Source organism: Panthera pardus, unplaced genomic scaffold (assembly GCF_024362965.1).
Source record: "Panthera pardus isolate Hobbes unplaced genomic scaffold, ASM2436296v1 HiC_scaffold_22, whole genome shotgun sequence".
In the NCBI taxonomy this organism is placed as follows: Eukaryota; Metazoa; Chordata; class Mammalia; order Carnivora; family Felidae; genus Panthera; species Panthera pardus.
In genome coordinates this window covers 29,333,611-29,358,696 of record NW_026526788.1, presented here as the reverse complement: position 1 = coordinate 29,358,696, position 25,086 = coordinate 29,333,611, and the positions used below count along the sequence as shown (strand labels likewise).

The 25,086-nt window shown below is 37.1% G+C and overlaps 1 protein-coding gene and 1 long non-coding RNA gene across 9 annotated transcripts in view; one reads left to right on the top strand and one right to left on the bottom strand.

Annotated features, from left to right (window-relative positions):
- LOC128772525 (uncharacterized) overlaps positions 1-11,821 on the top strand; it is a 35,155-nt gene extending 23,334 nt beyond the window's left edge. The window contains exon 3 of the long non-coding RNA XR_008416714.1: positions 11,578-11,821. This is a non-coding gene — a long non-coding RNA (uncharacterized LOC128772525). The remainder of the gene's footprint in view (positions 1-11,577) is intronic.
- Positions 1-25,086, bottom strand: part of TET1 (tet methylcytosine dioxygenase 1) — a 133,033-nt gene that overhangs the window by 9,907 nt on the left and 98,040 nt on the right. For 7 of the 8 annotated variants that reach the window (XM_019444354.2, XM_019444357.2, XM_019444355.2 and 4 more), the window contains 6 exons: positions 19,651-19,862; positions 14,885-15,035; positions 14,462-14,548; positions 10,712-10,801; positions 8,315-8,452; positions 5,361-5,709 (listed from right to left, as the gene is read on the bottom strand). In XM_019444354.2, coding sequence (XP_019299899.2) covers positions 5,361-5,709; positions 8,315-8,452; positions 10,712-10,801; positions 14,462-14,548; positions 14,885-15,035; positions 19,651-19,862 — 1,027 coding nt within the window. The remainder of the gene's footprint in view (positions 1-5,360; positions 5,710-8,314; positions 8,453-10,711; positions 10,802-14,461; positions 14,549-14,884; positions 15,036-19,650; positions 19,863-25,086) is intronic. The other variant, XM_019444358.2, reaches the window with a different exon arrangement.

Sequence of the window (25,086 nt, the reverse complement as noted above, 5' to 3'; positions counted from 1 at the left end):
TGTTGGTCAGTTTTGTTCTATTTACTTTAAGACAAACATACGAGCATGCTTTAAAAATCGCATGTAGTTTGGTATGCTTTTCCAACCAACAAATTTCCTTAAAGAATGCTTCCCTAGGCACACATTTAGCCAGAAGGATGCCCAGTGATTAAAATACTAAGAAATTAGAAACAACCTAATTGGCTATAAGGTAAATATTGAAATCATACATTGGAATACAACACAGGTAATAACATGACGATTCAGAGCAATATTTCTACCCAAAGAGATTATTGCATGATCTCATTTTCAAAAAAGTAAAAATAAGTAATAGTTTATAAATATTTCTGGGTCATGATAACATCATAACTGGCAAAGTTAATTACTAGGCAAAGGAAGTCACAGAAGAAGTTTTAGTTGAAGAGGCACCTAGGTGGCTCAGTCAGTTCAGTGTGTAACTCTTGCTTTTGGCTCAGGTACCATCTCACAATTTGTGAGTTCAAGCCCCCTGTTGCTTTCTGTGACAACAGCATGAGCCTGTTTGGGATTCACTATCTCCCTCTCCCTCTCTCTCCCACTCTGTTCGTGATGCCATTCTCTCTCAAAATAAATAAATAATACACTAAAAGAATAGTGCTTATGGGTTAAGATTACAAAAAGACACGGGGTTATAAGCCTAATATTGTGCAGAGCGCTACCCACAGGGTATGTATTATTATTATTATTATTTTTAAGTTTATTTATTTTGAGAAGGAGACAGAAAGAGAGAGTGCATGTGTGCACAAGATCATGACCTAAGCTGAAATCAAGAATTGGCCACTTTACCAACTGAGCCACCCAGGCGCCCCATCAAGGTATATAGTATTAAAAACATAGCAGTAGGGGCGTCTGGGTGGCTCGGTTGGTTAAGCGGCCGACTTCGGCTCAGGTCATGATCTCGCAGTCCATGAGTTCGAGCCCCGCGTTGGGCTCTGTGCTGACGGTCAGAGCCTGGAGCCTGTTTCAGATTCTGTGTCTCCCTCTCTCTGCCCCTCCCCCGTTCATGCTCTGTCTCTCTCTGTCTCAAAAATAAATAAACGTTAAAAAAAAAATTAAAAAAAAAAACATAGCATGTAAAGATGCTACTGGGGAATGACACGAAGATAAAGTTGGTAGAAATGCTGTTTACAGGCAGTATGGAATCAGGTATGTGACTCTTAAAATAAATCCAAAATAAGTGTCTGTAAAATGGAGCTATATTCAAAAAAACTTATTCTAATTCTCCCCATCTTGCCTCTTCATTATCTCCCTATTAAATTTTTCTTAGCCTTGTATAAATGCCTGCTCTGTCATTTCTCTCATCTTACAAAAAATAAATAAGCAAACTCTTGTTGTAAATATGGAAAAAAAAAATCAAACAAGTTAAGGAATACCCCGTAATTCTATAGTTGAGTAAAGTTGAATACAAATTCATGGTGTATTTTGTTCCCTCGGGCTCCTTGGAGAGATGGCTGAATTTATATATGGGGCAGTGTTATATAAAACAAGCCTGGAACATCGTGTTGGAAGCTAAGGAAACTATCAAAGGCAATCGAGGTCATGACAAAAAAATTCAGAAGCCAGCATGATGGGTTTCTACTGATCAAAGATGGAACAATTTGAGGATTTTTTGGTTTCAATTTGAAGATTTTTATTTTTTAAATTTTTTTTTTTCAACGTTTTTTATTTATTTTTGGGACAGAGAGAGACAGAGCATGAACGGGGGAGGGTCAGAGAGAGAGGGAGACACAGAATCGGAAACAGGCTCCAGGCTCCGAGCCATCAGCCCAGAGCCTGACGCGGGGCTCGAACTCACGGACCGCGAGATCGTGACCTGGCTGAAGTCGGACGCTTAACCGACTGCGCCACCCAGGCGCCCCTCAATTTGAAGATTTTTAAAGAATTGAAGATTTTTCATATTTAGTTAGGAATAAAAACCCTATTTAATATGCACTGAAATATGAACTATAAATAATAATAAAAATACTAGTAATAAAATAACAAAAATTAAAAAATTTTGAGATCCAAAAGATACTAAATTAAAAAAAACTGAACACACTGGAAATTGCTTAGGAACTAACTTGTATTCTAAAAACCGGTGAATAAAGGCAAATAGCCAAGCATTTATTCTAATTTCCCTACATGAACCATATCTCAGCATTAACAAGTTATTGGTAAGGGCAATATTTCTTTGTAAAAGAAGATCAACCACCAAATGGAAGAATGGTGGACTTTGTTGCTGCTCATGTAATAAAGAATATAGAATATGAGGGCACCTGGGTGGCTCAGTCGGTTAAGCGCCCGACTTCGGTTCAGGTCATGATCACATGGTTCATGGGTTTGAACCCTGCGTCAGGCTCTGTGCTGACAGCTCAGAGCCTGGAGCCTGATTCGGATTCTGTGTCCCCTCTCTCTCTGCTCCTCTCCTGCTCGTGCTCTGTCTCTCTCTGTCTCTCAACAATAAACAAATACTAAAAAAAAAAAAAAATATATATATATATATATAAATATATATATATAGAATATGATATTAAGTGTTTCTAAAATGGGTAAAAAGTTCATAGGGAATGTTATGATCAGTGATTCCCATTGACAACACCTGGACCATGGATCAGTCTTAACATCATAAAAAAGAGATATCACTGGACACTATATATTTCCTGATGTGAAGAAACGAGAGTGTTCAAATTGGACAGTGGTCTTTAAATAGTGTTTTTAAAGTGGAAGCTGAATTTGTCTCCACAGGACAATGGTTTTGGCTATATGAAAAAAAGAGAAAGGAAAAATTGGAAAAGCAAGCTTAAATAAGAAAGGTTTAGGAGGCATATCAAATAACTATAACGTGTGACCTTGTTTGGATAATTTAAACAAAACAAAATGTGGGGCGCCTGGGTGGCTCAGTCGGTTAAGCATCCAGCTTGGGCTCAGGTCATGATCTCACAGCCCGTGAGTTCGAGCCCCGTGTCAGGCTCTGTGCTGACAGCTCAGAGCCTGGAGCCTGCTTCAGATTCTGTGTCTCCCTCTCTCTCTGCCCCTCCCCTGCTCATGCTCTGCCTCTCTCTGTCTCAAAAATAAAAACATTAAAAAAAATTTTTTTAAACAAAACAAAATGAAAAACAAAAGAAAAATCATTTAGGAGAAAAATGGAGCATTTTTTTGGTTTTGTTTTGAAGTAGGCACCATGCCCTCCCTATGTGGGGCTTGAACTCACGACCCTGAGATCAAGAGTCAGGTGGTTCTCCTACCGAGTCACAAAGGCACCCCAAACGGAGCAATTTGAACATTGATTGGTATGAAAACAATATTTGATTTGTTTGTTTTAGGTATTGCGGTTATAAAAATTACTTATTGTTTAATGACATACTGATGAAGTAATTGATAAGATAATATGATGTGAGTTCTGCAATTTATTATTGAGGGAAGTGAGATTCATTAAATAATTCACTCACTCTATACCTTTAAAACATTTTTCCATTTAAGAAAAAAACCTCTCAACCTTTAAAACTTCACTGCATTCAACTGATTCCCTTTATAACCAAGCACAAGAATCTCTCCATTTCTCTCCCATTTTGCCAGCAATCTACTTCAATAATGCTCAAGCAGGACCTCCCACCGCCTGTAAAACTCAGAGTGAAACTTGTTTTCATCTCACTTGACATGGTTGATCACTCCCTCCTTGAAACACTGCATATACTCTTAGAGTTCCATTAATACCTCACCAGACCTTCCAAGACTGTGTTCATCTCTGAAGCCTGTACAAATTGGGAATTCCCAGGACTTCTCCTTCTACCTCCTTTAGTTCTCTGTGATTTCATTTACTCTCAGGCTTTGAAATTCTATCTCTATGCAGCTGACTTCCTAAGTTATACCTCCAGCCAAAATCTTTTCTTTGAACTACACTCTTATTCAACTGTTTACCTAACGGTTGTCTGACAGGTGTCTTAAACTTGACAGGTCCAGAAGTGAGCTTCTGATCTCCCTCTGTATGTTTCCAAATTTGTTCTTTCCCATTTCTCATGATTCTTGGTGATTTCCCCATCTTTCCAGTCACTCCAGACCAATAACACCAGGATAAACAGTGAGACTTTTTTTTGTCCACAATCCAGATTTTTCAGAAATCCTGTTGACTCTACCTTGAAAACAGATCCAGAACCAGGCATCTCTCATGTCCTCATTAGCCAGTCTGGTTCAAGCTCCATCACCTTTTTCTTGAGCTGTTAGGATGTAGCCTCTTTACCATTACCCTACTTTTCTGTTCTGTCTACTGGTTTCTAGTTCAACCCAGTAAGCAGAATGTTAAGTTTGAGTCACATCATACACCATCTCTATGTTTTTTTTTAAGACTTTACTTTTAAGTAATCTCACACCCAACGTGGGCTTGAACTTACAACCCCAAGATCAATAGTAAAATGCTCCACCAAATGAGCGAGCCAGGTGCCCCAGCCCCTCTCTATTCTGAAATCTCCAGTAGCCTTCCTTTCACTCACTAAATGCTGATATCTTTACAGCAGTCAACAAAGCCCGAGATGAAACGCTCCAACACCCCTCTTCCCTCTCCAATCTATTTCTTACTCCTCTCCCCATTTCATGCTCTGCTTCAGCCACACTGGCCTCTTTGCTTGCATAAAGTATTCAAGGTAACCTCTTGTCCCCTGATCTTTACGTTTGCCATTTCCTCTGCGTAGAATGCTATTTCTCCCAATAAAAACACTAAGGGTTCTCATTGGCCTAAGGACTTTACTCAAATACTCCATTCTCAACAAATAGCTTTCTGACAACCATATCCAAATAGAATTCTCTCACAGAGCTCTCTCTCCTCTTTCACTGCTAACTTTCCAACACCCATAACAGCACAAAGTGGTACTCAGTAATATTTGTTGACTGGATTACTTGTATTTGATGCTAAATGTGACCAAGGAAGACTTCAAAGAAGTGATGTCATTTCCCATGTTCCAAGAAGGAGTAGGGCTTCAAAGTAGATGGGACCAAACAAGAAAAACAGGTTTCTGTTTGTTTTCTTAAAGCATAAATAGAAAAAATACCAAGAAATACTGATGGGTCACTTTTTTGTTGACTTTTAGTTTTGGAAAGTATGTAGAAATTGTGTACATGCATGGATTCAGTGTCTTATTTTGAACTCTAAAGCAACATGTATTAGAAACAAGTGAGATTTAAGAATAATTACCTAATTGAATTAACATCTGATCTAAAGTTGTTTTTTGCTGTGTTTTGTTTTCACAATGCCTCATTCCTAAGAGAGCAGCAAGGATAAAGGACAGGGGAAGTGGGGTGCAAGGGAAAGTCCCAACACTTTGGCTAGTGGGAGTTGTGCACAGAGACTCAGCAGCATCCATAGGCCTCACCTAAAAGCGACAGCGATGAAGCCTTGCTATTGTTTGTGGTCGAGTTATTCTTCCGCTTGATTCGAGGAATGAATTTCTTCTCCACAGCTCTTATCTTATGTGCAAGAACTTCTGTCATCATCGCTGCCCTTTTCTTCCCAGAACGAGGAACAGGCTGAGTGAAACGTGTTCTTTTTTTACGGCGGGGTGTGAGCACCTCGATGGCCCCAGATTTGATCTTGGCTTCCATTCCTTCACTAGAGCCAAACTCATCTGTGTCTGAGAGTTTGTAGAGCGGTAGCACATGCAGCTGCTCATCTTGAGGAATAACCCCCAAGGAGCGATTATCCTCTCGTGTTAAAGTACAAACCTGACAGAAAGAAAACATGAAATAGGTCCTGCACATTCAGAGTTATTTTTACCTTCTAATTGTTGCCACTGTGAAAGGGATCTATGTTCCCATTCTATGTTCCATTGGTTCCTGCTGGTATATTAATTTTGCACAACTAATATACATCAAGCCACTCAACATTCTTCAATTCTAGTAATTTATCAATTATCTGTAAGCAGACCAGCATACTTTTGAGTTGATCTTATAAGTACATATTATGCACGTTTATGTATTTTATAATATTTATAATGTTTGTTTATTTTTGAGAGAGAGAAAGAGACAGAGAGAGAGAGAGCAGGGGAAGGGCAGAGAGACCGTATCGTAGGTAGGCTCTGCGCCATCAGCACAGAGCCTGATGTGGGGCTTGAACCCATGGATCGTGAGCTCATGACCTGAGCGAAAACCAAGAGTCAGACACTAAACTGAGCCACTGAGGTGCTTGTTTAAAAATTTTTTAAATGTTTATTTCTTTATTTTTGAGAGTATAATATTTTTAAAAAGTAAACTCTGTTGGGGTGCCAGGGTGGCTGCGACTTTGGCTCAGGTCACGATCGCATGGTTCATGGGTTCAAGCCCCACATGGGGCTTTGCCCTGACAGTGCCGAGCCTGCTTGGTATTCTTTCTCTCTTTCTTTCTCTGCCCCTTGCCCATTTGCACTCTCTCCCTCTCAAAGTGAATACATAAAACTGAAAACAAAACAAAACAAAACAAAACCACACAAGTAAACTCTATCCCCGATGTGGGCTTGAACTCATGACAAAGAGATCAACAGTTGCATGCTCTACTGGCTGAGTCAGCCAGGCACTCCTGTAATATTTTAAATACTAGGTCTTTTTGTTATATTTCATCTTACTCCATTGTCCAAGTTAAGGAATGTTTACTGGACTGTCCACAGCTTTCATACTAAATATTAACTATTAAGATATTATTTTAGCCTATATATTACCATATTTCTTAACTATTTAAATAATGACACATTCATTGGGTAGAGGGGGATTACTTATGAAAAATTTCCAGATTGTAAGGTTGACAGAACTTGATGAATACAGATGGTAAAGAAAGATAAACTTAGTTTTATTTTCTCAGTATCTATAGTCATGTTTACCGGCAAGACTTGAAATACTAAAGTCTCTTGGGTGTAATTTGTGAATAATTTAAAGTAATCATGTTAAAAATTAGACTCTTGCATCAATAAATGTTTAAGCGGTTTATTTGTTCACAGGGACACTAAGAAGGGGCCGAGGAGACAAGATACAAGGAGCATGATTAGAAAGACTGAGGCAGCAGACAGGGAGGCAAGTGAGTTGGTAGCTGAAGGTCAAGATTCCAGGGTTTCAGAAATGCAGAACTTTGGAGTCAGGGCAAGTTCTAGGTACAAGCCTCATTGCATGAGCAATGACAGCAGAGGAGAAGAGGCCACACTGAATGATACACAAGAGAAGCACAAGAAGAAGACGAACCAAAATCCAGTTTGACTGAAACTAATTCACCCTGATCATGGATATTGTGTCATGAAGCAATTCAAGGAAAGTGACTACCCAAGCAGTGACAACGAACCACACTGTGGCCACGATTCACCTGGACAGATTTCTACTATTTCAACTTTGAAAATAACATTTGTCTCAAAGACTATAGTCAACGACAGTGGAGAGGAATGATAATGCAAAAAAAAAAAAAAAAAATTTTTTTGGCTCCTTAATTCTATCAGTCATAGACTTCACTGGCTAAACAAGGAGGGAAGGCTGCCTTTTGACGGATTAGATTGTGTCCTTCTAGTCACAGTGTAAGGGACTGTAGCTATGTCTTTCTTATATGGGGCCAACCAGACTGGTGTCATGCAAAAACAGAGGAAATCACTCCATATTAATCTCTTATTTTACTAGGTGAGGAAATAATGACTTGAACCAAATCCATTTCATTTAAAAAAGACAACTGTGTGATTTTTCTCAGGGTCTTTTACCTAATTTAAGTGTTTCTTAATTGACTTCATGCTATGGGCGTATAATTCTTTTCATGGCTGTAAACATAAGTATGAGCACTGAAATGCAAATATTTCTGATAATTCTGGAATATTAATGGAACTTTATACATACATACTGGTATTAAGAACAAACATGAACAAGAAAACGATACATTCAGGATAATTCCATCACAAAAACCCTTTGGTACCCAGAAGGCAAAAAAAGAGAACCGATAAATTGCTTAACTTCCTACCTATCAGTTTGAGAGCATACAAGAGTGCTCCTACCTGCTAGCAAACACACCACAATTAAATACAAGATTCAAGACCTTCAAAAAATATTTAAGGCCAGTTCTGTAACTTTGTGGAAGGACTTGGACAATAACATAAATGCTATTGATGTATATACTATGTGAGACAGAACATAAAATATGATTTTTAAAATTTAATTCATCTCTGCACCCAACGTGGGGCTGGAACCCATGATATTGAGAACAAGAGTCATGTGCTCCTCTGACGGAGTCAGGCTGGGGCCCCTAAAATAAAATTTTTAACAGTAATCATATCCAGCCTAACCACACAGAGATGGAGCTTTTAGAATCAAAAGCCATCTATGTACATACCACAGTGCTTCCATTATTCATGTTGTGAATGTCCCTGTGGGGATGGGCACAGAAGTCTAGGCAAGCAGTGACCCCAGAGAAAGGACGACCCTCTTTGCTGCCAAGCCGACATTCTCGGGCAACATGTTCATATTCTACCTAAAAAAGAAATGTATGACACACAGTTGTGAGAGACAGAAAGAATCACCTTCAGTAAAGAATAAAAGTCACTTCCTGACCAGGCTCTTAAACTAATGACACATTGCAATTTCAGATATTTATGACCATAGTGCGTTAAAGTAGTGGATGTGTAGCTCAGAAACATTCAGGAGGAAGAGTCTGATAGTACACAAAGGAAAATGCAAATCCCTGGCTGTGACTGATGGTAGGATGATAAAAATACCTGCTGCTGGTGAATAAACAAGCAGAGCAAGCCTAATTTATTCCATTAGGAAGAGAGACTAACATAGTGCATTAATTATGTGGGAAGAGTCCTCAAGGTCTATAAATATACATGTATTCATAAACCAGTATAAAAAATGAATTTATAACTATTTTATTTTATTGTTATTATTATTAATTTTTTAAAGTAGGCTTCAGGCAGGGCTCCAACTTAAGACCCTGAGGTCAAGAGTCAGACGCTTAAGCGACTGAACCACCCATGTGTCCCTATAACTCTTTTTAAAATGAAAAGTTGAATTTAACAGAAAGGATGTTGTTTATGACAATACAAATAAAGATTTAAGAAATATAGACCATAGGTCTCTGGTTATGTTTAAGATAAAAAGATATTGGGGTGCCTGGGTAAATACACACAATGAAATGCTATTGAGCCTTAAAATGGAATGAAATTCTATGGTGCCTGGGTGGCTCAGCCAGTTAAGCATCTAACTTTGGCTCAGGGCATGATCTCGCGGTTTGTGGGTTCAAGCCCCGCGTAGGGCTCTGTGCTGACAGCTTGGAGCCTGGAGCTTGCTTTGGATTCTGTGTCTCCCTCACTCTCTCTGCCCCTCCCCAAGTCTCTCTCTCAGTTCCTGAGTTTGAGCCCTGCATTGGGCTCTCTGCTGTCATGCAGAGCACACTTTGGATCCTCTCTCTGCACCTCCCCCAGTCTCGCAGACTCTGTCAAAGATAAACTTTTAAAAGATATTTACACGTATTTTCCACCTTGTGATGACTGCACACGTGTGTATTGCAAAAGGATTGCCACAGGAAGGTTAGGTAACATCTCAATCCCTTAACACTATGAGGTTTATTTTGTGTGTGTAGTGATAACTGAAGATCTCTTAAAAACTTGTAAGTATATAATATAGTATTGTTAATTAAATTATAGCCTCAATGCTGTGCAATAGATGCCCAAATTGTATTTATCTTATAGCTAGCTGGAAGTTTGTACCCTCTGATCAACTCCCTGCTTCCCTCAACCCTCATTTCTTTTATTTTTTTTAAATTTATTTATTTTGAGAGAGAGGGAGAGAGAGGAAGGGAGAGAGAGAGGAAGGGAGAGAGAGAGAGAGAGAGAGAGACAGAGAGACAGAGAGAGAGAATGATTGGGAGAGAGGCAGAGAGAGAAAGGGAGAGAGAGAATCCCAAGCAAGCTCCATGCCTGTAGCACAGAGCCCAACATGGGGCTCGAACCACAAACTGGGAGATCGTGACCTAAGCCAATATCAAGAGTCAGACATTCAACTAGCTTAGCCACCCAGGTGCTCCTCCTTTAATTTGTGGATGATGTCCTTTGAAGCACAAAATTTAAAAATTTTGAATTTCTTTCAGTTGTCCTTAATAGAACCTTCAGCAAAGTGTTTAATAGAAATGGTGAGAGTAGATATTCTTGTCTTGTTCCACATATAAAGCAAAAAATGTTTTAGTCTTTTATCATGATTATGATATTAGCTGTGGGTTGTTATAGATGTCCTGTATCAGGTTGAGCCAATTCACTTCTATTTCTATTTTGATGACTGTTTTAATCATGAAAGTGTTAGCTTTTGTCAAATGTCTTTATACAGAGAGATTATGTGGTTTTTGTCATTTGTTCTATTAATATATTCAGTATACTGGACTGATGGAATTTTCTTGTGTAGAATCAATCATGCATTTCTGCTTTTATAAATTATAGTTCTAGAAATAACCAGAATTCTGTCACTCTGGAATTTTAATTTAATTCAACTGTCATAACAGGAAGTTTTTAAAGACAGATAAATATCCATTTTTTTAAATTAAAAAAATAGAAAAAAGTTTTTCTTTACAGTAATCTCTACACCCAATGTGGGGCTTGAACTCACAACCCTGAGATCAAGAGCCACATGTTCTGCCCTCTGAGCCAGCTAGGCACCCCCAGGCTAGATAATTTTTGAAGTTGTTCTATAAAGATAGATAACCATGTTCAAGAGTACTGCATCTGGTCCCCAAACATACCTGGTTTTGGTAAGCAACTGGAGCATACTGCTTATAAATTGGAGCTAATCGTGTAGCCAAACTCTGTAAATTATCTTCAAGGTTTTTTTCCTATAGGAAAAGACAGTCCATAAAAGTTGTTTCATAATGACATACAAGTTTTAGGTGTGTGAAAAAGAGTGATAAATCATTGCTGATGTGTGGTTGATGCACAATTCATACTTACCCTAATAAAAGAGATACCACAGAAAATAAACTGGGTTGTTTTTTCATAAAATCGAAAGCCTTAGTCATTGTTATGGTTTAACTATGTTGTAAGTGAGTTAGAAATGTAAATGGTGTTAGAGATAAGGTGTAAACCTGCTCACGTTGCTAAATATAAATACAAGAACCGTATTTTATATTTATTTAGCAGTACCGGGTAGTTAAATCAAGTAGGACTGTAAGGAGCCTTGACACCATATCAAGAATCTGGATTGCTACCGATGGAAGAAACATGGAAGACTTTTCAAAGGAGAACAGTCTTTAACAAGAGTCTCCATTAAAAATGTCACTGATGACAGTATGAGGTATCCAACACAAAAGGAGACTTTGGAAACAATAGTTGAAAGAGCACTGTGATAATTTTTCAGAGAGGATTGTATTCTAAATCAAATCAAAGACTTGATAAATGATCAATCACATCCAAGGAAGACTATGGAAGGGAAACTGAGAGCAAGGATGAAAGGAAGAATTAAGGAGGCTCAAGGCTTCTGCTTCATTTCAGATTTGATGGATGCCAAGAACACAGAAAGACCTTCATGTGGATACGTATCGGATTATAAAAGCCAAAGCCACACACAGTATAGACATAGGAAGTTAATTCTTTTTCTTTTCTTTTTTTAAAGTAGGCTCCACAACCAGCATGGAGCCCAATGTGGGTTTTGAACTCACGACCCTGAGATGAAGACCTGAGCTGCAATCAAGAGTCAGACACGTAAACGCCTGAGCCACCCACCTGCCCCAGGAAGTTAATTCTTGGGTGCCTTTAACAAACCCCAATTTGAGCAACTGAAAAGCATCAGTGGTAATAACCTTTTTTGTTTCCTACTGATTTAGGTTGATTCTTTCACTGAAAAAGAAATTTATCTATTTGGCATATATCTAAATTACTCTGTTCCTTTCATCTGTCTTCTTACGTATGTGAAACTTAATATAGCTTAATAAATATCATCAGGAAAGTCAGGACCCTCCTTTAAAAAACTTCCTGACTATACTCACCCATTAATTATTTCATTTATTTGAAGAAAACTTCACAATTGTGATTTAAGTACCTATTGAAAATATTTTGATTATGTTTTGTAACACCTGAAATATTAAGTGGAGTAATTGTGTTTTACTACTGGTAGATAATGAATTCACAAAGAGTATCAGAAGTTAGACTGAGTATATGGTCATCAGGAAACATTTATTGTGTGGAAATGTTGAAATATATTAGGCCCACAGAAATTAAATAAAGCTTATATAGGTGACCATTACAAATGTAAGTCTCATTATTCATAATGTAAGGATCTTGACACTCTGTTTCATTAGAACAAATGTGTTTGTCAGATATAGAGGTTTCTTCATATCGGGTCCTAACATGTCAGGGCTCAAGCCTATATTCCTCTTCTCTTTTCATCCTAAACCTGATCTCTAGGACTGTCATATCCACATCTGTGGTTATAATTACTATCTGGACAAGAAATCACACTTGAGCTTCAGATTGTTATTATTGACCTGACATCCCCACTTGGATTTACCATAGAAATCTCTCACCCAGTGGTTCCAAACTGAATTCGTAATCTGCCTTTTTGAAACCTTATGTCAAGAAATAGCACTACCATCTGATTATGAAAACCTTTCCAGACTACCACTATCCACTTGTCCTCTGTCACAACCAATTCCAAGTTACTATTATCCCTTCTCTGGACTATTCTTTTTTTTTTTTTTAATGTTTATTTATTTCTGAGAGAGAGAGAGAAAGAGAGTGTAAAAGGGAGAGGGGCAGAAAGAGAGGGAGACACAGAATCCGAAGCCAACTCCAGGCTCTGAGCTGTCAGCACAGAGCCTGATGTGGGGATTGAACTCACAAACCGCAATACCATGACCTCAGCCCAAAGTTGGAAGCTTAACTGACTGAGCCACCCAGGCGCACTTGGACTATTTATTCTTAAAGCTAGCTCAACTTGCTAAACACACTCTTCAACAATTTTAATACATTATTCAAAGAGCAGCTAAAGAGATCCCTTTGAAAGACAAGGGTAATTGTACCACTATTCTCATTAAAACCCTTCAATGATTTTCCAAAATGTTTGACATATAAGGCCACTGCATTCACCTTACTCTCTCTTGCCTGCTGAGCTTCATACTGGCCTTCTGTCAGTTCCTGGAATGAGAAATGCTTCTTCCTGTATTATAAGCACTATATAGATATTACTCATTATTTATAAAGACCATAGAAAAAGATCATGATTCATATAATATTATTATGTTGTAGAATAAAAATGTAACACTTATGTCAATACTCTGATGTATTTATACACAGGCAGTTTCATCATAAGATATTTGTAAAGAAAACTGATTAATTTTAAGGGAGAATGGACATCACATTATCAAGTGTTCTTATGTTTGAAGATAGCACCTTTCCATGATCAGGTATAGCCTTTAGTAAATTTTATCGTTTTCTCCCTAGAGGTCTAATACGCTTCTTTGATTTTTAAATGTAAGCTCTACACCCAATGGGGCTTCAACTCATGACCCTAAGATCTAGAGTTGCACACTCTTGAGACTGAGCCAGCCAGGTGCCCCTAACATACTTATTAGATTTCTTTTAAGGTATTTTATCTGCAAATGATAGTTCTCTCACTAAAATCATTTACATGTTTTATTGCAACAGACAGGAACTCTAAAAAATGCTAAATAATTCCACTTACCTCTTTAAAGGGATCATTATTAATTCTGAGGTTCTTGGAAAGATGATATATTCACCTTATTATGGCTATAATTGAGAATCATTCCTGCTGTTGTATTTTGTGTTTCCTATTTATCTTGTATTCTAATGACTTTTAAAAATCCTTTTGCTGATTTATGTATAGGTTGTCTTCCTTAGAAAGATTTTTTCCCCACACTACTTTAAAATGCAAAAATTCTATTTAAATTCATCTAAAAAAATTTTAAACATATGCTTTCTTAAATATATGTTTTTCTGACAAATTCTAGAGCAGTGTTTTCCAAGCTGTGGGTCATGACTCAGTAGAGGGCTATGAAGTCAATTTAGTAAGTCACATCTAACAAAGAACAATGAAATTTTATAAAAAGTATTGTAGTGAATACCAGTGATCCTTCGCTATAATTAAATTAGATATTAAGTTTTTTAATATTTTAATATCTTCTCTAACATATAAGATGAAGTATTATTTACTGAAGGTTTTGTTTTAATTATTTACTTGCATATATCTATTGTATAGCAGTTTATAATATAAAATGTTTTTTATTCTTGGTCACAGCTCAAAGTTTGAAAAACACTGATCTTAGAGTTAATTGGTATCTAAATCATCTCCACTCCAAACAAAGCATAAAACATCACCACATTTAGTTCCTGTAGGTGCCCCACCCCCTCCCAGTGCCTACCCACCCTTGAGCTGGTAAGAGTATGGAATTATACTTATCGGTTGTTATTTTAATTTAAAAAAATGTAAGTACTCAACTTATTTAAACTTAACAGTAAGGTTGACTAATTTCTTTGCTCACCATGGCCTCGTGTCCCGGACAGATTGGTTCCGGTTTCATATATCTTCTTTCTGGATTACGTCCTTTAGTAATTCTTTCATAGTAGTTCTGTGGGTAGTAAACTTTCTGAGTCTTTGAAATGTTGGCAAATGGTTTTATTTATTTTTCCTACTTTGGCTGGGTATAAAATTCTAGGTTCTTTGAACAATTATTGTCTTTGGGGTTTGGGGAGAAGGAGGAGGGAGCCAGGGACAGTGGCAATTTGGGCTCAGAGATGAAGACTTTACCTAATTTATTGAGAATTTTAAACTATTTACATATATATATTCTTACTGTTTTTTCCACTACTTCTAAAATATTTAATTGTTTTACTATTTAAAAAACATTTTAAGGAATGTACTTATAAACTCATTGTGAAATTTAAAAGTAAAAAAGGGCACTTACGTGTAAGGGAGAGCTTGGATCAATTCTAAATCTTCTAGGGCTTGGGCTTCTACCAAATTTACATCCATTGAAATACATACTCCAGGAACAACCAAAAGAGAAGGAAGCTCCACAAGTCTCTGGATCAATTCCTTGACATGTACAGGTACGACTGTAAGATGATAATTGCAAGGGAATGAACTGATAAAGCGGGCCAATACCTCAGAAAGAACATTTCAGATTCCTATAATTTTAGAAGTATAGATGACTAATGAATTGATTTTAACACATCTATTTTATTACTGATTTTACCTTAAGTAGTGTTGACAACCCAAAGCTAAATGCCCTTGAATATAGGCCAATTTTTAACTAAAATGTTTGCTCACGATTGGAAATCCAAATAAATAGCAATAAACTATACAGAAATATACATATGGATATGTCCAAGGAGAGGAAATAAAGAATCTAGATTTTAATCCTGGATCTGTTCCCTATCAGATGTGAAAATTAGAGTATCTCATTAGCTCTTTGGACTTTAGCTCCTTCATCTATAAACTGACATTGATATAATTCTCTGAGGATTGACAGTGGATAAGATATTTTGCGTGTGAGATCACTCTCAATTTTAATGAAGGTCTTTATTAGGGCGCCTGGGTGGCTCAGTTGGTTAAGCATTGGACTCTTGATTTTGGCTAAGGTCATTATCTTGCAGTTTGTGAGTTCAAGCCCCATGTCGGGCTCACTGCTGTCAGTCTGTCAGTGCAGTACCTGCTTCAGATCCTCTGTCCCTCTTCTCTGCCCTTCCTCCACTCGCATTCTCTCTCTCAAATAAATAAAATATAAAAAAAAAAAAAAACCATTAAAAAGTCTTCATTAAGGTTATAAATGAAAAAATTGAACTGAAAGTAATTTGGTTATTTTATCACATTGGGGGCATTTCTGAGGTCCTAACAGACCCAATAGTAAGGATGACAATGATTACAATATTCATACAAAGATATGAAACCAAGGAGGTAAAAAGCACTCTTTGGTTTCTAATTGCATAATCCTCAAAACTTGAATAGTATGTGCATAGTTCTTTCGTAATGATTAAAGATACAAACAAAAACCCATATTTTAAAAAGCAAATAAAAAGAATATAGAAATGTAAAGTTTGAAACTATTATTAGTATTTTTAAATTGTGAACATCAGGAAAATGCCTAATACGTAAGGTAACACTGAATATGATAAGAAAGTATACAAAAAGTATCATTTAAGATACCGCGAAGGGGAGGAATTGTCTAAGTACCCCTAAATCTTCTTACCAAGATGGAAGATATATTGTAAAATGACAAAATGTTACAACAACTTGAAAAGGAAGAAAAAGGGTATGCAAATGGGATTAAACTTGAAATTACAGAAGGACATTAACGTTGCCAAATAGAAAAACAAATAACACATTTATGTCATTGAAATGACACATGGAAAGGAAAGAAAATTGTAGTTTCACTGAAAGCTGACAGTTATTTAAACAATTAAAAACACAGGAAATGTAGAAGTTCGTGAGACCTACAAGAGCTTTTGCAAACAGTCAATATCACTGATAATAGGACAAATGAAATGAAAGTAGGTCCTTATCTTATGGACTAAATATGATAGTCCTGCCAATAATTTCTCAATTGAATTACATTAGCAAGCAACAATCAAACTCAAACTGAGCAATTGTCTATAAAATTAGGACCAAAGCAAAAATGTGCTATTGGGACCTCCTCAAAATAAAAGCCTTCTGCACAACAAAGGAAACAATTAGGAAAACTAAAAGGCAGCCAACAGAATGGGAGAAGATATTTGCAAACAACATATCACATAAAGGGTTAGTATCCCAAATCTATGAAGAACTTATAAAAAATCAACCAAAAAAGAAATAATCCAGTGAAGAAATGGGCAAAAGACATGGATAGACACTTCTCCAAGAAGACATCCAGATGACCAAGTGACATGAAAAAATGCTCAACATCACTCATCACCAGGGGAAAATACAAATCAAAACCACCATGAGATATCACCTCACCCCAGTCAGAATGGCTAACATTAACAACTCAGGCAACAACAGATGTTGGCGAGGATGTGGAGAAAGAGGATCTCTTTTGCACTGCTGGTGGGAATGCAAACTGGTGCAGCCACTCTGGAAAACAGGATGGAGGTTCCTCAAAAACTTAAACATAGAACTACTCTACAATCCAGCAATTGCACTACTATAGGTATTTATCCAAAGGATACAGGTGTGCTGTTTTGAAGAGACACATGCACCCCAGTGTTTACAGCAGCACTATCAACAACAGCCAAGTATGGAAAGAGCCCAAATGTCCATCGATGGATGAATGGATAAAGAAGATATGGTATATATACACAAAGGAGTATTACTTGGCAATCAAAAAGCACGAAATTTTGCCATTTGCAACTACACGGATGGAATTAGAGGGTATTATGCTACGTGAAATTAGTCAGTCAGAGAAAGAAAGATATTATATGATTTCACTCATATGAGGACTTTAAGATACAAAACAGATGAACATAAGGGAAGGGAAGCAAAATAATATAAAAACAGGGAAGGGGACAAAAACATAAGAGACTCTTAAATATGGAGAACAAATAGAGGTTTGCTGGAGGGGAGATGGGCTAAATGGGTGAGGGGCATTAAGGAATCTACTCTTGAAATCATTGTCGCACTATATGCTAAGTAACTTGGATGTAAATTAAAAAATAAATAAGTAAATAAGTAATAATAAAATTTAAAAAAATAGGACTTCAAAAATATCAATACAATGAAAGACAAGGCATGAGATTTAAAAAAAAAAAGTTAATGTTTTATTTTTGAGAAAAAGAGCTCAAGTCAGAGAGAGAGGGAGAGAGTATCCCAAGCAGACCCTTCACAGTCAGTGCACAGTCCATCGCGGGGCTAGAATCTACAAACCAGCGAGATCATGAACTGAGCTGAAAGGAAGAGTCAGACACTTATCCAACTGAGCCACCCAGGTGCCCCAAGTCTTCCTGTTTTTGATTATTGTACAGGAATTATGTAAGAGAGTTTTGTCATTCTTAGAATATACTCTTGAGTAGTATTTACAGGCAAAAGGTATCAAGCCTGCAACTAACTGACAAGTAATCCAGAAAGAAAAAATTTAAAAAATAAAAATAGCACTAATAATAGTAGTTTTTTTTGTTGTTGTTGTTATTTATTCTTTGAGAGACAGACAGACAGTGCGTGAGCAGGGGAGGGGCAGAGAGGGAGGGAAGACACAGAATCCGAAGCAGGCTCCAGGCTCTGAGCTGTCAGCACAGAGCCCAATGCGGGGCTCGAACTCATGAACGGTGAGATCATGACCTGAGCCGAAGTCGGTCACTCTACCAACTGAGCCACCCAGGCACCCCAAGTAGGTTTGTGTGCATGTGTAAAAAAGCAAATTTTACAAATTGTTAACAATAATGAAATCTATGTGAGGGGTATATATGATAAGAGTTCATTGAAATATTCTTGCATCTATTCTGTCAATAAGAATTTTTCTTAATTTTTCTTAATTTTTTTTAAGTAGGCTCCAACTCACAAGCCAAGATCAAGCCCCACATTGGGTGTAGAGATTACAGAGGGGATGTCGTATATTTTTGTTTATATTTTGTATAATGACATTTCTTTTTTTTTTTTAACGTTATTTATTTTTGAGACACAGAGAGACAGAGCATGAAGGGGGGAGGGTCAGAGAGAGAGGGAGACATAGAATCCAAAACAGGCTCCAGGCTCTGAGCTGTCAGCACAGAGCCCGACGCGGGGCTCGAACTCACCTCGAGATCATGACCTGAGCTGAAGTTGGACGCCCAACCGAGTGAGCCACCCAGGCGCCCCATGTAATGACATTTCTTTAAATACTCTCTAGTAACTGGAGTTGGCTTAAATAGAAAAAATGATAGAAATAGATCTCCTCCTCCCATGATTAACTAGCATAAATTTTCAAGTTTATTTATATATTTTGAGAGAGTGAGCACGTGCATGTGAGTGGGGGCAGGGCAGAGAGCGAGGGAGAGAGAGAGCCATAGAGAATCCCAAACTCGTTCTGCACTGTTAGCGCAGAGCCTGAAGTGGGGCCCAAACCCACGAACCATGAGTTCATGACTTGAGCCGAGGTCAGACGCTTAACAGACTGAGCCACCCAGGTGCCCCAACTGGCATAAATTTTAAATACGTCACAAATTCAGGTTTTTAAAATTTACAATTTCAACAAGAACTAAAAGAAACCATGGGTGGACTACTATATAACTTGCAAGAAAGAAAAATGTTCTTTAATGCCACTTAAAATGCAGACAGAAAAGAAAAATAGGTATGATTAATTATATTATAAAAGAAAGAGGATGGGGTGACTGGCGGGCTCAATCGGTGGAGCATGAGACTCTTGATTGTGAGCTTGAGCCCCACGTTGGGTGTAGAGATTACTAAAAAATAAATAAATGAGTAAAGGAGAATATCCTAAAAGGGTCTCAACTCACTATGAAACCAAAGGAGAATATCCTAAAAGGGTGTCAACTCACTATGAAACCAAAGGAGAATACCCTAAAAGGGTCTCAACTCACTATGAAACCAAATTTCTATTACAGAAAAAACAAAAACAAAAAAACCCCACTTCATTATTTTTAGTTTTAGAATACCTAAATTTATGTTCTCCCATATAATACACGTCATTGGTAGTTAACTAACAATGTAATATTACATAATAGAGGTCTGAACAGGAAAGCAGTAATAACTAAATTTGATTACTTTTCATTGAGCGTGCATCTTCGGTCTGTGGGATGACCATTGTAGGACTTCAGATTTTCAGTGAGCTCTGTATACAGTCTGTCGGCCATGGGGAGAGGGATGCCGTCCCACACCATGATGAGGACCACCATCACAGCTGTTGGACAATGGTGGCCTGTGCGCTGCCGAACCAAACAGAGAACTTTTTCTTCATCGCTGCCTCTTCTTAAAACCTGGAAAAGCAGAGTGCATTTGTTTATAGAAAACAAGAAACCTAAACTTGAGTGCAATGGATATTGGTTTTAAAGCTCTGTATTATTGCATTTCAGGTCTTTTTAAACGTGACTATTTCTTAAAGGGTTGAAGCCTATTTAGTTTTTAGACTAGTTGCCTCTACACAACTCAGAGTAACCCAGGTTACTTGACTAACAAACAACAGGCAGAACAGGAGTCTGTGGTATGTGGTTATTACTTGTGAAAGGAGACGAAAGCAATCTGTGGTTTCTTTCGCTGTCGATACAGTATTGCAAAATAGACAACAGAGGATTCCCTGGAAAAGAGCCTAACTGTTTTGCTCTCACACAAATGCCACAACGGGACAAATCTAGCCAGATGCAAATAACCAGGGACCCTCAATATTAAAAATGGACTTCAGCACTTGGGTGAATGGTTTTATTTGACAGAATAATTAATATATAAAGGAATGCTCCTAAAATTCCTGTGACCTTTCCATGCTATCACAAGGATCTAGCATACCCATATTATCATAAGATTAAGGTGGTTCAGTTGACAAGGTAAATGCAAAATACAATTAACTTTGAATAATTATTGATTTTTCTTACACTGTATCGTACCCATGGGGTGCTATAAAGGTCTCAGAAGTATTTAAAATATAGCCCAGTGGTCCTAGTGCACACCAAAACATTACATAAAAATGTTGACAAGACATAAAACCAACCAATTCTGTTTAAAACTCCCTCCATAAATCACAAATTTACACAGCAGAGACACTGACCACATTAATCAGCACATAATCAGTAAATGATAAAGGTGCCCACCCCTGTGACCAAAATGGAGTAACGAACAGCAAAATTATTATCCCATTTCTGTTGCTATAATAATATTACATAAACTTGAGATGAAACTTCTTAAGATGTTAGTTACCCAATATCACTTTCTTCTGTCACTCCAGATGGTTAACAATCATTGCTACCAAGGCATCCCTTGAGTAGAGTTGGCTTTAGGACCTTCCCCCTAAACACAATTATTTATATTAAAATTTTTTTCTATACTTATATGTCCTTTTACAGCCAAATAAGAATACATTTGCTTTCAAATAATCTCAAATACAAAATGATATATAATGTATTAAACAAAATTATACCAGATAATTTTCAAGTTTTCAAGCAAAGAACAAAGTTACATTTATCTAGTCTTTGTATGGGAAATGCTAAAACGCTATTTATTCATGGTTATCTGTGCTCTTCTCAGATTCTCCAAATGTCATTCAGTGAACATCAGAAAATTAAGCATAACGAGTCTCTAAATTCAGATCTAGGTTCAATATGCTGCTTAAGTATTGCCATGGTATGAAGATTTGTGACCACCAAAAATCCATATATTAAATCTTGAATCCCAGTTGTGGTGGTATTACAAGGTAAGGCCTTTGGGAGGTAATTAAGTCACATGGGGGAAGCTCTCATGAGTGAGATTAGTGTTCTTATAAATAGACACCACAGAACTCCCTAACACCTTCATACATATGACAACACAAAGAGAAGAGGACTCCCCCCACTCCCCATCCCCCCCTCCACCCATGCTGGCATCCTGATTGAGACTTCCACACTCCAGAACTGGGAGAAATATATTTCTGTTGTATAGAAGCTACTCAGTCTGGTATTTTCTCATAGCAGTCTAAATGGAGGAAGACAAGTATTATACCTGTGTAAGTCTATAAAAACTATAAAACATTAAAAGAAATTAAAGGTGATCTCAATAAATGCAGAACTACCATGTTCATGGAATAGACACTATTATAATGATGCCAATTTTCCCCAAATGGATTTCCAGATGTGATGGGATCCCAAGCAAAATCTTATCAGAGTTTATTTTGTTTTGGGTGGAAGTTGACAATCTTGTGCCAAAATTCAAATGGAAATGCAAAAGATGAAAAAGGGCCAAGAAAATGAATGAAGGCAAAGTGATTTACCAGATTATGAATCTTGACCCTTACTGCACATAAGTAGCTTGAGTTATATTGTTGATATAAATATGAAAGTTAAAACAACACGTTTTTGAAAGAAAACATCTTCATGACCTTGAAGCAGGTAAAACCAATTTAGAATAGATTACCACATTTAATAACTATAAAGAAAAATATTAAGAAGGTGGATTGTACAGGCACTTGGCTGGCTCAGGTAGTAGAGCATGGAACTCTTGATCTCAGGGTTGTAAATTTGAGCCCCATGTTAGGCATAGAGATTATGTAAAAATAAAATCTTAAAAAAAAAGAGAGAGAACTTGGATTATATTATAATTAAGTACGTCTGTTCATGAAAAACATTAACTAGCAAGAGATTAAGAAGGCATACAGGCAAGCAATACAGTGGGAGAAATATTTATAATACACATAATTGATAAAGTATTTTTACCCAAAGTATATAAGGACATTTCTCCAAGTGAGTAATAAAAACACAATAGAAAACCAGCCAAAGATTTGAACAGGCTCGACACAAGAGAATATCAAACAGATGATGAGCATATGAAAATATGCTCCACATTACTCGTCATGTAGCAAAGTAAGAAAATTTTAAGGCACCACATATGTTGGTGTGATGATAAAATAGTGAAAACTGCTATAGAAAACAGTCTGGAAGTTCCTCAAAAAACTAAAAATAGAACTGCCATGTGATCCAACAATTCCACTCTGGAGCTTACATCCGAAAGAACTGAAAGCAAGGCCTAAAACAGTTATTTGCGTGTTCATAGCACCACTATTCATAATAGCCAAGTGGTGGAAGCAATTCAAATGTCCACTGACAGATGAATGGATAAACAAAACGTGGCATATCTATATAATATCCAGACTTAAAAAGGAAGCGAATCCTATTACATGCTGCATACAACATGGATGAACTTTGATGATACAATGTTAAGTGAAATAAGTCAGTCACAAAACAGCAAATCTATATGATTCCAGTTATAGGAGGTACCTAAAGTAGTCAAATTCATAAAACATAAAAGGGGAATGGTGGATACCAGTGGCTGTGATAATGGGATAATCGGGAGTTATTTAATGGGCATAAAGTTTCAGATTTGAAAGATGAAAATGTTCTGGAGATTTATGCCACAAAAATCTGAATATATATTAATGCTAAAGAATTATACACTGTGGTTAAGTGGGTAAGATGGTAAATTTTATGTTTTTTTAAACATAGTATAAAAAAAGTGGAAAGAGGTCTTAAAAAAAAAAAAGGCTCTAAACACCCATTAGAATGTCTACAGTGAAAAAGAAAATATCGAGTATTGCTAAGAATGTGGAGCGACTAGAAGAGTTGTATGTTAGTCATGTGACTATAAAGAGATAACCACTTTGGAAGACTGTGTGTTCCTCTCAACCAAAGCTGCACATATGCACACCCCACCCTCCCCACCCCTGCAATTTAGCAATTCCACTTCTAGATGTACAGCAAATAAAAGTGTATTCTTATATTTCCCAAAGATTTCACCTATATTCATAATTATCCCAAATTGGAAACAACTCAAATGTCAATCACCAGAAGAATATAACTCCATAAATTTTCAACATTTATGGTAACAGAACACTACTGAGCAATGAGAATGAGAATGACTTACAGTTACAGAAAACATGAATTAACCTTACAACTCTAATGGTGCATAAAGGAAGATAAGACGAAAGAATAATTATTGTAAGACTGCATTAAGATGAAGTTGGAAACAGGCAAGAGAAACCCATACTGTTAGAAGACAGGACAGCGGCTACTTTTAATCGGGGATAAGAGGGGACAAGAGTGCTTTTGAGGTGCTAGTAATATCAGATGCCAATTACACAAAGGTGCTCACTTTAGAAAAATCCTGTGACCTTAGGATTTCTGTAGTCTTCTGCACATATGCTACAGTTAATTAAGAAGTCTACCTTAACCTAAATTAAAACAAAAAACTGGAAAAGGCTGGAGCACCTGGGTGGCTCAGTCGGTTAAGCGGCCGGACTTCGGCTCAGGTCATGACATCACTGTCTGTGGGATCGAGCCCAACGTCGGGCTCTGTGCTGACAGCTGGGAGCCAAGAACCTGCTTTGGATTCTGCGTCTTCCCCTCTCTCTGCCCCTCTGTGGCTCGCACTCTGTCTCTCCCTCTCTCTCTCAAAAAAGAAATAAACATTAAAAAAAATTAACAGCAAAAACTTGTAAAGGCGGTCATTTACTACTTCAGGATACTTTAGCAAGTTTCTTAACCCATGTATAGCAGCACAGAGCTAGGATCTAATTAATATTAGCCACTATTTCATGTCTCTTTGATTTATTACTGCACACTTGGCTCCTGATCATAGAATTTCAGCTCAAATATTTGTTGAATGAATGGTTAAAAACCACAAAAGCCCAATGTGGTTGCATTTTACAAAACTTTCAAAAAAAACCAGTTACACTATTAAGATGAAAACTCTCATTTCAAAAGATTTTAAATGAGTATAAATATCCCCAATTTTAAAACTTTTCTCGAGAATTGTATCATTTAGAAAGTGGAAGGATTTATTAATTTATAAGCTGTTGAATCTGTGGTCATGTGGCAGTCACTTTAGATGGTAAATGGTACATACAAACTTCTGTGGGAAATGTTTGTGTAATTAAAAACACACCACAAACTGAATGAAAAACGTTTTAAATAGTTTTCATAAATATGATCGACTTGTCATATATGTAAAATAATTTAAATACCATGAAGTCCATCCTTTTAAAGTACAGAATTCATTGGTTACTGTATACTCAGCGTTCACCCTCTCCCCAACCCCTTAGAAGTCATGCCACTTTTTTCTCTTTCCTCTGTCTGCTTCGGTCCCAAATCTATTTTCTACCTCTATGGACTTTGCTCATTTGGGACATTTCATATAAATGGAATCCTCTAACACGTGGCCTTTTGTATCTGGCTTCTTTTGCTCAGCCTATGTTCATTCATGTATGTAGTACTTGTCGGTACTCTATTCCTTTTTACTGCCAAATAAGTATTCCATTGCATGGACATGCCATTTAGACTGTTTCCACTTTTGCAGTTATGATTGATGTTACGATTAACATTTATTTAACAAGTTTTTCTGTTGACATGTTTTCATGAGACCAAGCCCTGCAATGACAGTGTGGAGCCTGCTTAGGATTCTCTCTCCCCCTCACTCTGCCCCTCCACAGCTCACGGGGGGTGTGTGCACTCTGTCAAAATAAATATA